Source organism: Solanum tuberosum, unplaced genomic scaffold, assembly GCF_000226075.1.
Source record: "Solanum tuberosum cultivar DM 1-3 516 R44 unplaced genomic scaffold, SolTub_3.0 scf00096, whole genome shotgun sequence".
In the NCBI taxonomy this organism is placed as follows: Eukaryota; Viridiplantae; Streptophyta; class Magnoliopsida; order Solanales; family Solanaceae; genus Solanum; species Solanum tuberosum.
In genome coordinates, this window is record NW_006239025.1 from 693,059 (window position 1) to 708,171 (window position 15,113).

Below are 15,113 nucleotides of genomic sequence, written 5' to 3' on the forward strand. Positions count from 1 at the left end.
CACTATTCGGATTAAACCGAATAACTAAACTAAATTTTTATTTGGATTGATTTTTTGGTTTTTTGGATTGGTTTAGGATTAATAGATTACTTTGTTTGGTTTTTTGGTTTGGTTTCGGCTTTTAAAAAATAAAAACCGAAAAACCGAATTATATATATAATGTTTAGGCTTAGAATTAAGTTGGAGTTAACCACTTTTGTCCCTTTTTGGTTATTGCCTTTCATGATGATTACGTTTATATTTTATGTTTTGAATTACATTTATAATAATTAATAGGTATACTTATAAGTATTGTGTTTTAAGTTTTACTTATGATTTATATTAAAAAGTATATTTAAGGGATTAAATATTATTACTTTGATTATATATGTTATTAATTATTGACATAACGAATAACCAAACCGAAAAAGCCGAACCGAATAGAGGAAAACCAAATCAAACCAAATTTATTTTGGATCGGATTGAATTACACATTTACAAAACCAAAAACCGAATAGTGTAAAACCAAACCGAAAAATCGAATGCACACCCCTACCAAGGATATAAAACTACATAAAATTTCATATATCGACACAATCTAATATAAATAAGTAATTTTTTTTAATCTCTAATATATGACCTATTGTAGGTAAGAAATTCAAGGTCAATTATTGGCATCTTTACTACAAAATTTCTTAACATCTTGATCCATTAGTTAGCTATATAAATTAGAAACATTAATAACTTAATCATAGTTTAAATCCTCATGTAAACTAAAAAATGCTAGGTGATATTTTCTTATTCAATGGAATGGCCCTTGCTAACCAATTATCGATTTTGTCTTAAAAAAATACTTATTATCTCAGAACTTTAATTGAAAAAATATAACTTCAAGATATTGATTATCTTTTTTAATTATAGAAGCTGAAAAGTAATTTTATGAATATTATCCTTATATTTGTCTAAGCTTTGAATGATCGATCACTCAATATCAAAACGGTAAAAAATATCAAATATTTGATAAAATAGTCAAAATATACCCAAGTTGATAAGACGTCACTATTATCAAAGTCATTAACAAAAATAATCTTTAAAACTTTTTTGGATTATGGATAATGCACATGACTAGAGTCTATTTGGAGCCGACATTTAGGTTATCAAATCCAATATGCCAACAACTTCTATGATTTGAATGGTTAATTTATCACTCTTTTTCTTTTCCATTTGGTCATTTGGTATTTTGAGATCACATTGGGTCCCCGAATAATTCAGATCGCGCACTTTAGGGTCTATTTGGGGGTGACACTCTTAACATGATTTTTTCATTACAAGGGCTTGAACCGAGACTTTTGATTAAGAATAAAGCAGTCCTACCACTGTAACCAAAACTCATCCTGATGACTAATTTATTACTATTTCTGGGCTCTAGTGTCATATACTCTCTCCGTTCATTTTTATTCGTCTAATAAATTAACAATAATTATTTAATAGTTTACTTATTTATTTTCAAAAATTAAGAAATAATTTATTAGTTTATATTTATTTTTTAAATATTATTCATTTCCTAATATTTGATGACTTATCGTATCATATCATTAATAGAAACAAATAAAAATGAATGGAAAAATTGGTGTATATATATATATAAAACTAAACAAACCAATGTCATTTCTTCATTACGTAGACTTTCCATAATTAGTACGAAACAATTAGTCGACATTTTGTTTTCCACTACCTATCCACAAGAGCGAAAATACGAGTTCGACAAAATTTAATAGTTTTATCTCAATTATATATAAATTACGAAGTTTACTAAATATGCACATATAATAAGTTGTTAATCCAATAATATAATAAGGGTTAAGGGGTCCAATGATCAATATTTTAATTTTTTTTTGAATTTATAAATTTTAAATTCGTCATTCGTCATTCGATCAACTATGGTGATAATGCAAAATAACTTCAACTTAATCCATAGTGTCATCTTCCTTATCTTTATTGCCTTTATACATAAGAAAATTGTCTTTACCACGTAATTAGTAATCAATTACTATTTGACTCCATAAAAAAATGATTTTATTTTCACTTTTTAATATTTACGTATCTCTACTTTTGGTACATTGTGCGACACCCATATAATGTGTGCCCAAAAATTGTTGATTAAGGGGATGACACATACACATTGACAAGTTGAATAAAGTGTGTAAAATAATAGTAGTGACATATTGTAGTACTAAAAATAAATAGACAAAATGAATCAAAAGTCAAATGAATTAGATAATTGAATTGAAGAAAAATATACATAATGGGAACAAAAAGCTTTTTATATCTGAATATAGTGCAGTGCTTGTCGGGGCATCTTTTTTATTGTTTATCTTCTTTAAAATTAACACATTAATAGAGGAAAAGATGACTAGATGATTAACTAAATAATGTGTCTGTGTTGACAATTGTTCAATGAATGAGTAATATTAATGATCAAGGAAACAATAAGCACTAAGGAATGCGCTCAATAATGACTTGAATTAGGATAGGTTAAAATAGGTTAACTTATCAGTCATAATCTAATTTGTTCAATTCTTATCAAGTTATGATACTATTATTTTCTTTTTTTATATAGATAATTAGTTCTATAGAGCGATGATTAAATCTATATTGTTGCATGTAGCAGAGTGTTGATTGGACAAAATGCTCACGTTCAAAAGATGAAGGCAGTAGAGATGAGAATGCTCATATGAATGTGTGAGCATACCAAGAGAGATAGATGAGGAACGAAGTTATACATAACAAGGTGGGAGTGAACTTCATGAAAGATAAGATGAGAGAAACGAGGTTGAGATGGTTCATACATGTGAAGAGGAGGTGCATGGACGCACCAATGAGGATATGTGTGAGGTTGGCTTTATGAAATTATAGGATGGGTACAGGTAGGCCAAAGACAAATTGAGGTAGGGGAAAGATTAGATCATAGGACATGACGCATCTCGAACTTACTGAAGGTCGAATATTAGGATAGTTGACTAGTGGATAGCTGAGTGTTGTCGTAATTTTACGAGGGAGACGCAGGAGGCTAGTCTTCTATTGCTCATCTCCTCATTTAATAGTTTTAGTATCTTTTCTTTTACTTTTGCTACCAACTAATGTTTCTTTTGTATTATTAATCTTTCTATTTTGTTGCGGTTATTTAGTTTTCAATAATATTTTGATTTTACTTTTTTTGAGTTGAGGGTCTATCGAAAACAACTTATCTACTTTACAAAGATAAGGTAAGTTCCCCAGTACATTCTATCCTGATCTCCAAGTCTCACTAATACAAATCATTCCAATCTTTTAAATAAGTTGAATTGAACGAATCATTAACTCATCCAAACTTAAGCTAACTGAATTGATAATACTTTGTGGACTAATTTTACCACCAAGAACCATCGTCCCCCTTTGTTAATGAATTATGGATTTTCTTAACTTGAACAAACAAGGCAAAACCCTAGTCTTTAATTTCTATAAATTGGCAATGCCCTAGTATTTGGACAGCAAAAACCTTGTCCCATCACCTTCTTCCCACTAGTTAATTTGTCTCACTTATTGTCCTTTCTCAATTCATTGACCCTAAATTCATTATCCAAAATCTTTTTGTTTGGTTAGTGTATAAAAGGGACTAAATACTCAATCACATTTGTTACACACATTCCTCTACCTTTTTCTTGATTTTATTCTCAAATTCTATTGCACATATTCATACATATAGTCCTCTATCATGTCTACATTTAGCAACAAAATGGAACTTGTACTCATGTTACTATGTATGTTGATTGTTACATCGATGATCCTAGGATGTTGTCACGAGGCAGTAGAAAGGCCAATTATTAGGCCTCATCGTCTAAGTTTACGCGAATTTGGTTACGATGAATCAACGTTGGAGTATTACAAAAGAAGGGCAATGTTGTTAGATGTAGGAACCATGAGGGTGGCTCCACAAGGACCAGATGCTCAACATCATTCGCAATCACCAACAATGTCATAAGATGCAAGGGTGAATGGAATTGTGTGTATCGTCTAAATTGATTAAGACATATGTTGTACGTGTGTATTTTGATTGCAACTACAAGTGGAATTTAATATGTTATAGCAAGTTATCGCTCTATTTTTCGGGTTGCAATTTGTTGTTAAGTTGATATGTATATGGCAGGATTGTGCCTGCTTTTTCCCTCTCATGTTGGCTTGTTGATCCATGCAATAAAAGTAAGTTCAAGAAACTTGATTTTTATGGATTTCACAGAAATTAAGGTATACATTTAAAAGGATTTTGCACTTAAAAAGAAAATTAAATTACCTTAATATGTTATAAGGATTTATACATAATTATAATTTTATCCAATTTAAAAATATATATTATAAAGATAATTAAATAATAATTTAAGAAAATTAGTAAAAAGCATAACTTAAATTTTACAGAACTTATGATAGAGAGACAAACTTCAATTTCAAAACTTGCGAGTTAATTGTGTCTTAAAAAGACATAACTTAATTCCTGCAGAACTTATGTCGAACAAATAAAAAATTCTCTAAATGTGACGAAATTCGATCATAGAAAAGCTACACAACTTAAGGTGCATAACTTAATTTTTACAAAACTTATGTGGAGCAAGGTAAAAGTTTTTTAAACTTATGTCTAGCGATCCATTGCTCACCTAATACATAAGTATGCCCATTGCTCGTCAAGCCAAGTTAAAGGTCATAGTTTTTACTATCCATTACTCTAGGCCTGTATTATCTATCATGGGTTTAGGTGACAGATGTTAATTTGGGCCCTGTTGGGGTTTTAGGCCTGTATTTTCTATCATGGGCTTTGGTGACAATTGTTGATTTGGACCATGTTGGACTTCTAGGCCTGTATGATATCATGGGCTTTGGTGACAACTGTTGATTTGGGCCCTGTTGGGCTTCTAGGCCTGTATTATCTATCATGGGCTTTAGTGACAACTGTTGATTTGGGCTCTGTTGGGCTTCTAGGCCTGTATTATCTATCATGGGCCGGTGATATCCCTGTCTCTCTGGTCCAAAATTAAAGTTTGAAGAGGGTAAAATATATACAAATTTTACATTTTATCTCAAAAGCAGAGATGTTGTTTTTGATAGACCCTTGACTCGAGGGAAAAAATAGCCCAAAACATTTTACATCTATCTCAAAAGTAGAGAGGTTGCTTCTGATAGACCCTCGACTTGAGGGAAAATAGCCCAAAACAAAATAATATGATAGTCGAAGTACAAGACAACAAATAATAGTAACAGGCTATAGCCCAAAACATTTTACATTTATCTCAAAAGCAGAGAAGTTACTTCTGATAGACCCTCAACTCAAGGAAAAAATTGTCCAAACCAAACTAATATGATAGTCGAAGTACAAGACAACATATTTCGAAAGATTAAAAACTAAAACTAAGCTATCAGTATGACAGATAACGCTGCAACGCATTGCTACCTACTAACCAACCTTCTATCTTAATTTATGTCCTCCATAACCTTCGATTTAAAGTCATATTTTCGATAAGTTAGAACTGCTTCATATCCTATCTAATCACTTAATCCCAAAACTTTTTCATAAAAAATAATACGTATATATATTATTATTTTTAATGCATCGTACCAGACAACACGAGTACATACCAAGTAGTATAGTTAAAAGAAAAGTAGGTGAGTAGAGTTCGGATCGAGGACACTTTCTCTCAATTGCTTTACCTCTTTTTCCCCGAAAAAAATAAAATCTCCAATCTCACTCCCCAAATTCACAAAATCCTCAAAATTTAGTTTTCTTATTTTCCCAATAGATCCTTCAACTTTTCGTAATTTTTGTTTTTGTCTCTCTATTCGGAAAAACCCTAGTTCCCTACTTCATCCATTTCCCCTGAAAATATCGATTCCGATCCAGCTAAGGTTTCCAGTTTTTCTTTTCAAATTCATGGGGTTTTAGGGTTTTAGGAGGAAAGTTTCAATTTTTCGGCTTTTCCAATCCCAGTTGTTGTGTTTTGTGCTTTGTGTTTCGCTTGTTTTAGGGTTAGGGTTTAGTTTCTTCATCCCTTTTGGTTGTTGTTGGGTTGTGATTACATGTATGGATTCAGATGCAAACGATTTGAATTCAAGAAATAGGTTGCGTTGGGGCGATAATTACAAAGTTTATACCCGGAAGCGCCGTAGAACCCTAGAGAATACTAGTACTGACGTTGTTCCGGCCGCCACAGCCACCGTTAGCTCAGCCGCAGCTGCACCGGAGGTTTCGAACAGCGGGAGGGATACGAACGAGAATGATGATGTGCCGGAGCCGTCTTTGCAAACCCAATTTCGGGATTGTTCGACTCTTAAAGGGGGGACAGGGGGTGAGCAAGTAGCTGTGAGTAATGGTGGGGAAGTGCGGGAATTGACGGAAGATTCATGTGGTAGAGATGAACCTAGAGATGGAGGTGTCGGACCACTGGTGGAGCATAGAGATGGGGAATCGGCTGAGGGTTCATGTGGTAGAGATGTACCTGAAGTTGGCCGGGGCATTGACACTGGTGCAGCGGTGGTGGTGTCTAGTGGTGGAGAAGTCCCAGAAGGCAGCAGCGGAAGTCAGCCAGCAATGCAGAATCATAGAAATGAACCACAAAGTGACAATCTTGAAATGGAGAATGGGTATGGTAAGCCGGTTATTTCAAGAATTAAAGATAGAATTAGGATTAATTTAACTGGAGTGAGGTCCAGCGATGAGATTAGAGAGCTCGGTATGAGCCTAGAGAGTGAGCTTGATCAAGTTAGGGGCTTGGTAAAGCAGCTTGAAGCTAAACAGCTTCAGCTGACAACATATAGGACTAGTATAAATGGTGGTAATATTAATGCTGGTAGTGTTACTACTTTCCCTGGTAGTATTACTACTGTCCCTGGTGGTTCTATTAGCTCTTACAGTCATCCACAGTATATGGATGATGGTGTGATCAAGAATAGGTCTTTAGCGCGAATGAATTCAGAGGTGCGTTCTGCTGGGCACATTGGATCAAGACCATTCCAGCGACCTAATTTTCTGATTGTGGAAAACAGCAATGGTTCTACTGACTTTGTGGAGAAGGAGAAGAGGACCCCAAAGGCTAATCAGTTTTACAGGAATTCCGAGTTCCTCCTTGGTAAGGATAGACTGCCACCTGAAAGCAATAAAAGACTGAAGACTAATGGCTCTGGGAAGAAGCACAGTGCCAATTCAGAGAATGGGTTTGGGCTTGATAAGCATAGACTTCAGGTTTTTAGGAATTGTAGCAGCTTGCTTCAGAGGTTAATGAAACACAAGCACGGTTGGGTGTTTAATGAGCCAGTGAACGTGAAATCACTTGGGCTACATGATTATCACGACATCATTAAGCATCCTATGGATTTGGGCACCATTAAGACTAGGTTATCTGAGGATTGGTACAAGTCTCCAATGGAATTTGCGGAGGATGTACGACTTGTCTTTCGTAATGCCATGACTTATAATCCTAGAGGGCAAGATGTACATGTTATGGCTGAACAGTTATCAGAGATTTTCGAAGAGAGATGGGCAGTTATAGAGGCTGAGTACAATTCAGATTGGAGGTACCAAACGTATCATGATGTTGGTGCTCCCACTCCCACCTCAAGAATGACCTCTTATGCTCCTCCTTTTCTCCACACCCCAGTGTCTTCTCGTTCTCTTGCTCCACATGCCCGTCAACTGCATCCTTTGGATAGATCTGAGTCAATGACTAGGCCAGTTAATCCCAAGATGAAGACTTCAAATATAGCTCATGTTACTAGGACACCAGTTCCTAAGAAACCGAAGGCAAAAGATCTCAATAAGAGAGACATGACGTATGAGGAAAAGCAGAAGCTTAGCACTAATCTTCAGAATTTACCTTCAGAAAAGCTTGATGCAATTGTTCAGATAATTAAGAAGAGGAACACTGCACTTAGTCAAGACAACGATGAGATTGAAGTAGATATAGATAGTGTTGATGCAGAAACACTCTGGGAGCTTGATAGATTTGTAACAAATTTCAAAAAGAGTTTTAGCAAGTACAAGAGAAAAGCTGAACTTCTTCGAGCCAGGGAAGGAGCTGCTCAGACTGCTCGAAATGTGGTGAGCTTTGTTCTCTAATGTATCCTTCTCTTATCCCCTCCCCCCCACCCCCCAAGTACTCATTGTGTGTTTGTCTGGTTGAGATTCTTAATGTGTGAAAATTACATTGCAGAACCCTACATCAATGGTTGCTGATGCACTGAAAGAAAATGGAACTGGTAAGTGTCTCATAGGAGGAATTGTTGCCTCGGATAGGTTTCAAAGAAGCATTGGGTGAAAAATACTTATTGTTCTTGCTGTCATGTATGAGTAGGTGAAAAAGATACAACTCCTGCTACCCTTGAAGGTGGAAGACCAGCGGATAGTGCAAGTAGCAGCTCAAGTAGTTCCAGCAGTGATTCAGGCTCATCCTCTAGTGGTAATTATGATCCTCTCCTCCAAGTCTCAATGCTGCACGCATAATGATTGTTCATTGTTTAACTAATTTTCAGCAAGTTCTTCTCAGTATCTCTAATTTAATTTGCTACACTATGTGCAGATTCTGATAGTGATAGTTCTTCGGCATCTGGATCAGAGGCGGCGCAATCACCTAGAACATGACAAGCTCTTGATGTGAGTAAGACTGATTTAGCTAGTGCACGTGATCTTTCTATTGTTGTGATGTGAACTTATTTTTTTCCCCGTAGAAGCATCTTTCTTTGTTTTTATTCTTATATTTATTTGAAATGTGAATTTTGGATTCTGTGCCATGTGCTTTTTTGAGTATGCTGTTTGTGTTAAGTTCTCTTGATTGCTGCAGTTGTTAGGTTGATATTTGATGAAATGGTATGATTAGGAAAATACTCTTTGGCATTGGTTTGATGGTGTCTGTGATTCCAGTTCTAACTATTTTTGGAAATATGGTTGAGGACTATTACTATGTCTAATATGGTGTTTTGCAAAATAACATATGAGATGAACAGAACCAATAACCACTTGTTTTGATGGAAATTTTTTGTTGGATTGGGTGGGAGCATGAGATTCGTTTTGGTAGGAAGTGGAAATCTGAGAAACTCTTCATTGTGAGGAGGGGCCATTTTAAGTCACCATAGATTGGCTTTGATAGAGTAGCTTGACAATGAATGTTACGACTGCATGAGAACCGTAAAATAGTTTGGGTAGGACAGCTTCTGTGTCTGATAGATGTGGAGTTGATGTTATATCCAGTGGTGTAATGAGACAACTTTTCATGACAAGTGGAGAGGGTCTTTTTAGAGTTGCACATTTTCTTTTCTGGTTTCCGACAGCTCTGTTGTGAATGAAGCTGACAGTTTGAAACTTCATTCCTTATGGGCTTATATAGCTGATGATTAACACACTTAGTATTAGGCGTCTCAACATGGGCTCCATTTTTGTGGTTGCTCAAGTTGTATCAAATTTGTGAAAAATACCAGCCTAGTTTGAACAAGTTGAGCAACACTACTTCTCTTTGCATATCTAATATGGTCAACTGCAACCATTGATTTCAGAACCTGACAAGATCTGATATTGGATTTGTTCAATAAGTTCGATCATTGCATTTAATTCAAACAGATTGGTGATATATGTGAAGAACCAATGCTCACCTACTTTCTTAATAACAAATTAATAAGTTGAATTACCAACCGTACAATTTTATTTAGCAATATGATTATTTTACCAGAAGAAAACATTTGTCACTTGAAAACCACTCAAACTTTGTGTCTTCTGATCAAGAAAAAAAAGAAAATTTTCAGAATTCCTGTTCCATTTTTTAGCTACTGTTTCCAGTTGTTATGTTAGAAGACGAGTTGTTCTAATATCCTTTAAACCATCAGTAAATCATGCTTTTTATCACATGAAAATTCTTGGTTCTAAGGTTCTGCTTTTTACCGTGGTGGTGCATTCACTTTTTGGGCCTTTTCTTTACCGAACCACCATGCAGATTGGCCATTTAAGGAGGGCATTTTCATAGCCATGGTTATCCGTTGCTTCAGTGACTTAGTGAATGTACTGTCAGTATGAAGGAGGTGAAGACTATTTAGTAGTTTCAGAAAAAGTTGAATATCACTTGATCCAAAAAAGGGAGAGATTATATTACAGCAGCAGATACACCCATTTTCTAGCCCTGTTTCCTTAGGTATACTACTCTACCCAGCAGGGCAGCATGTGCAGCAAGTTTCCCCTCCCTAGAACTAAGAATTCCTGCTGTTTTCCTTTATATCCTCTATCCACTCTGTTATTGTGGCTCCCCGCTTGTTTCATGCGCCTAGGGACACCATTTTATAGTGGAAAGAAGGGGAAGTTTTGTTACTTTTTTTGCTTGTAATGCTTCTTTCCCCTTTGAATTTAATGGCTAAACTGCGGCGGAGTAATTATGATGTGGAAGAAGTCAGTGGAGGAACTGTTACAGTGTTATTTCATTGACTATTTCTTGATTTATTTCCGTTGGTTTGAGGCTCTTTATATTCTATGATTCTTTGCCTTCTATTTTACCGTTGTCATGGTGTTTCTTGCCTATGATGAGAAAGTGTTGTGTAAATTTGTCTATTTTATAATTCTTGCAGGAAATTTTGATTATGAATGCATTGGAGCAGGCGCCTGTTCAAACACTCGTCTGAAAGACGTCTTGTGGCTCTTGCATGATAAATTTCTTTCAAGAACTTCAAGTATGGGAGGAAGTCCTAGTGATTCTGGGAGCATGTTAGCTGTTGGCTCTCACATTCTTCTCGTCATAGGTGGTTATGGTGGTAGTGTGAGATATTTAACACCTGTTTGTTGAATTAAAATCTTGTGCTGAAAAAATCTATTTTTTCAGTATCATTGTCAACAATTTGGCAGGATCACGCAAGGTCCTGCAGCTGTAACCTGGTGTACAAAGAGCATAATAGGCTGATGTGTATTGTTTGTTTGCTTTGGGAGTATTTATTGCATTGTAATATCCCCATCAGGAATTTAAATGGAAATAACAGTAGGGTGTACATATTTTCTCAATTCTTGTCTGGCGGCAAGTTTTTAACTTTTAAGCATCGATGGGAGATTTTTCTCGATGTATTTGCGTGTTTTGAGCTCTTATAAACTTGCTGCGTACTTGTGAAGTTGGGTTTCTCCTGGTTCCATATTTTGTTTCTCGTGCTTGCATTGTAGTCTGCTTAGTTCCAAATTGGGTCCCTCCTGTCATATTCAAAAGTATAACGACAGAAAATGGCTAATGAATTGCAATACAGTAATTGGTCATGAACATTCTTCATTTCAAATCAATTGTCTGTTTCTAACCATAATTGGAAAACGATCCATGTGAGAATAACACCTCCACACTAAGGCAAATGGCATAGACGCCAGTTTGCCATACATTATTTTGTAGAAATGTTGGGTATATATCAAAAGAGCTAAATCTAAGCTGCAAGAAACTTGCAAAGGATACAACACAATTGACCAAAAAGGATCCAAAACTGTCACTCTAGAAAACTAGACCATAATTTTGTTTTTAGTTCTCTTTGGCAAACTTGATTCCCTTCTCAATGGAGGAGAGCAGCTCTGGCTTAAGAGCCTCAAGTCCTTGCTTCTCGTAGTCGTTAAGTGGACCCAACCCTAGGACTTCCTCCACTCCATTTTTCCCAAGTCTCACCTGCAAGGGTAAAAAGCAGAGTGACCAAATCAGAATTTGAAACCAGTAAGAGATCAAATTGTATGGCATGTAAAAGTACAGACTGAGCGAGAATATCATGCAAGCATTACGAAAAGAGTGACCATATGGTGATTATTTTGCTTGACCAAGAAACCATTTGCAGTGAAGAACCTATTAGTCAGTTGATAACAGAAAGTATCAAATTTAGCCCGTGATCTGAACTTAACAAGCTATCTACATTCAGATGTGTGTGCGACTAAGAACAAATAATAACCTAGGCTATCAACGTAGTTCTAAAACATTCGATTTACACTGTTGAAAAGCTACCCACCCATCACCATTCCACAAGAGACACATGCATAATCAAGACTCATGATGTCAAAACTATCTCTGAACACATCCAGATTTTAATTTTCATTCTTAAACAGACCATCCCGTTTCTGGGACCTAAACTTGAACTATATAATTTGTTTTTACCTCGCAATCAAGCAATTTTCATACCCACATGATAAAAGGGCAATGACCAAATGAATCAGACAGTTCAAAGAAAAAAGTTTAGTAACACATCTGTAGAATACATGACCTCGAGTGTCTTTGTAGGATAAGAAAAGTATTATTACCTTGGATGCAAAGAAGGGAAGCTCGGTGACATTGGACTGCACAAAAGCACATTCAACAACATCGGGAACTCCATTCAAACCCTTCAAGCAAGCATCGGCAAAAATAGCCCCAGCATAGCTGCAGACGTAAAATTAACTGCTTAGAACCAAGTTTGCAAACAGGAAAGGCCAGTAATTAAAGTGGTTTGGGCCAGTAAAAGCCAAAAAAAATCTGTTTTTTTTTTGTTTCTCCACATCTCTACATCCCTAAATACTTGATTATGGGCAGCATCACAACTTAAGCAGGTATTCGTACCCAGATATAACAAAATCTTGCAATTAAAGTGAAAATCTTTTAGGGAAAAAAATAAATAAATCAAGAAAAACATAAAAGTGGAAACATACGCCATTGAGAGGGTGGCTGAACCCTTTCCAGCCTTGGCCTCCACGACTTCTGTGCCACCATCTTGGGTTCGCTTTGTGAGTGCAACAATTTCCTCATTTGACAGATTTGCCTTTGGAGTGGCCTATATCCAAAATTTAGTGATGAAAACAAGACTCAGTAATGCCACAATATGGAAATCACCAATAACAACCTAAATAATACATACTAAAAAGAGTTCAACCAAACTCTTACAACATAAATAATACATACTAAAAAAGAAAAACTTAATAACAAGGGACAAGAAAAGAAAAATTACTTGAGAAAATAATGGGAGGATAGTTATGCCAGCATGACCACCAACTACCGGAAGATTGACCTCTGAACAACGAAGCAAAAAGTAAGTAAAGTAGACAGACATCATTGTATGAATTTACTGTTTAATGTAAAGCGAAACAAAACCAATTCAAACATAGAATTAGATAAAAGGACGCACCAGCAACATTTACTTTAGCTTTTCCAGCATAAAATGTCTTGGCCCTAACCACATCAAGCATGGTAACTCCAAAGAGCTTCTTTTCATCATAAGTTCCAGCCTTCTTAAACACCTCAGCAGCAATTGGGACAGTGGAATTCACTGGGTTGCTTATCATATTGACCAGAGCCTTTAAGTTGATCAGAACAAGCAGGCAGATGAGAGAAGAAATCAAAAACTTTTTCTAGAATCTCCTATATAACCCCCATAAACAAAGATAATTACACAAGTTTACTCACATTGGGGCAGTACTTAGCAATGGCCGTGCAAAGAGATTTAACAATACCCGCATTAATGTTGAACAGATCATCTCGGGTCATACCAGGCTTTCGGGGCACACCAGCAGGAATGATAACTATATCAGCTCCTTCCAGAGCCTTCCCTAGCTGCTCTTCTCCTGCAAAACCGACAACCTGCAAAGTCCACAAATATATTTACAGATCAGAATTGCAGGGAAGAGAACCACGAACTGGCACAAACACTTTTTAGATAGGTTTAGGACACAAAAGGTAGATGGGCTTCGAATCGTTAACTACTGGACACCTCAAACAACATTGTAATCAAATCATCTTGAAATTAAAACAGGCTACTGATGCAAAGTGTAAAATGATCTCGTGTTGAACTCTTCATTGCTGATAAGCACCTAGTTTTCAGCACAAAACCTTGTACTTGCATAACTAACTCACGAATCTATGTATATTTATGTGATACACACTCGAAAAATAGAGTAAATAGTGGAATGAAGTAAGCAACAAACTCGAACTCCATAGTGAACTTGACTAGCGTAAATCGGATCGGAGCTCGAGATTCAGGAGATAAAAAAGAATGTTTACAGAATCAATCAACCTACCAGTTACGTCTTAGTACCAATTTAGCTAATGCTCATACAAATGAACAAAAATAGAGAATTCCAAGCAGAAAACGGAAGGGAGAGAGAGAGTAGAAAACAACCTCAGATCTGGTGTTGATGTGACTAACATCGGCGGCAACACCGGGAGTGCCGGCGATATCGTAGAGTGAAAGGCTGGATACTAAAGGGTTGAGCTTCATTAGAAGAGATAAAGGCTGTCCAATCCCTCCGGCTGCCCCCAAAACTGCAACTTTCCTCTCCGGTGCGGATCCCGATGCGAATCCACGGCGGGATACATAGGATGCTCCGGCAGTGGAGCTCCGGCGGACGATGGATTTCAACATGGAGGTCCTCATTTCGGAATATACAAAAGAAATGAGGAAAAAGGTAAAGCTACGGCGGAGAAAATAAAATAGGAGTTGTGGTGTGTTACTGTGTGCGCACTATTTATTGGCAACAAAAAAAAGCCTGTCAAAACTTTCATTTGTGATTTCGAGGACATCTTATTTCTTTTATCATATTTGATCTCGATTAAATTTGAAACTTCTTATTGAGCAGTGGATCCTTGTATGCAAAACTTGAATTCAAACATGTGATTAAAGACCATTGTTCGTATGTTCAGGGGATGAATCTTGTTTGAAATAGATGGTATGAATTTGTCAAATATTCAATAAGAAATTTCTCAGGTTATAACCAAATTGGTTTTCTCGCGTTGTTTAATTTTCTTGCTGGCAACTACAATAACTATATCTTAATCCCATAATTCAACAAGAAATTGTTCAGTGATCATAAATAATTATTGATTTCTCGGGTTATAACCAAAATGGTTTTCTCGTATTGTTTAATTTTCTTGCTGGCAACTATAATAATTATGTCTCAATCCCATAATTATAGTTAGTTTTACGCTGATTATCATCTTAATTGATTACACAGGTATTGTTGAAAAACTTCAAAGCAACATGGTACTTCTAAGAACAAGAGACAAGCCCTAGATATGAAAGGTGGAGATCAAAGATTGGTTGATAGTCGAGTATCATCACACTTTGTATATTACTACATGTTGCTTCACTTCCTTTATATTTTG

The 15,113-nt window shown here is 35.9% G+C and overlaps 2 protein-coding genes across 2 annotated transcripts; one reads left to right on the forward strand and one right to left on the reverse strand.

The window, feature by feature from the left end:
• Positions 1 to 5,684: 5,684 nt before the first annotated feature.
• Positions 5,685 to 11,152, forward strand: LOC102601488 (transcription factor GTE4-like). Its single transcript, XM_006348223.2, has 5 exons — positions 5,685 to 8,098; positions 8,211 to 8,256; positions 8,352 to 8,456; positions 8,577 to 8,650; positions 10,603 to 11,152. The coding sequence occupies exons 1-4, from the start codon at positions 6,086 to 6,088 to the stop codon at positions 8,636 to 8,638; spliced, it is 2,226 nt and encodes a 741-aa protein (XP_006348285.1). The 5' UTR covers positions 5,685 to 6,085; the 3' UTR covers positions 8,639 to 8,650; positions 10,603 to 11,152.
• Positions 11,153 to 11,265: 113 nt separating this feature from the next.
• LOC102601823 (malate dehydrogenase, mitochondrial-like) lies at positions 11,266 to 14,406 on the reverse strand. Its single transcript, NM_001288105.1, is given in 7 exon segments — positions 11,266 to 11,663; positions 12,284 to 12,401; positions 12,668 to 12,789; positions 12,964 to 13,025; positions 13,141 to 13,309; positions 13,419 to 13,592; positions 14,131 to 14,406. Coding segments are annotated over 7 exon segments (1,041 nt in total). The 5' UTR covers positions 14,386 to 14,406; the 3' UTR covers positions 11,266 to 11,522.
• Positions 14,407 to 15,113: the final 707 nt, after the last annotated feature.

Bases quoted from the DNA above. Each gene is read 5' to 3' on its own strand.
- LOC102601488 (XM_006348223.2), top strand. From the start codon at position 6,086: ATGGATTCAGATGCAAACGATTTGAATTCAAGAAATAGGTTGCGTTGG. The intron at 8,099-8,210 runs GTGAGCTTTGTT...ATTACATTGCAG, and splicing joins CTCAGACTGCTCGAAATGTG to AACCCTACATCAATGGTTGC. The intron at 8,457-8,576 runs GTAATTATGATC...CACTATGTGCAG, and splicing joins TTCAGGCTCATCCTCTAGTG to ATTCTGATAGTGATAGTTCT.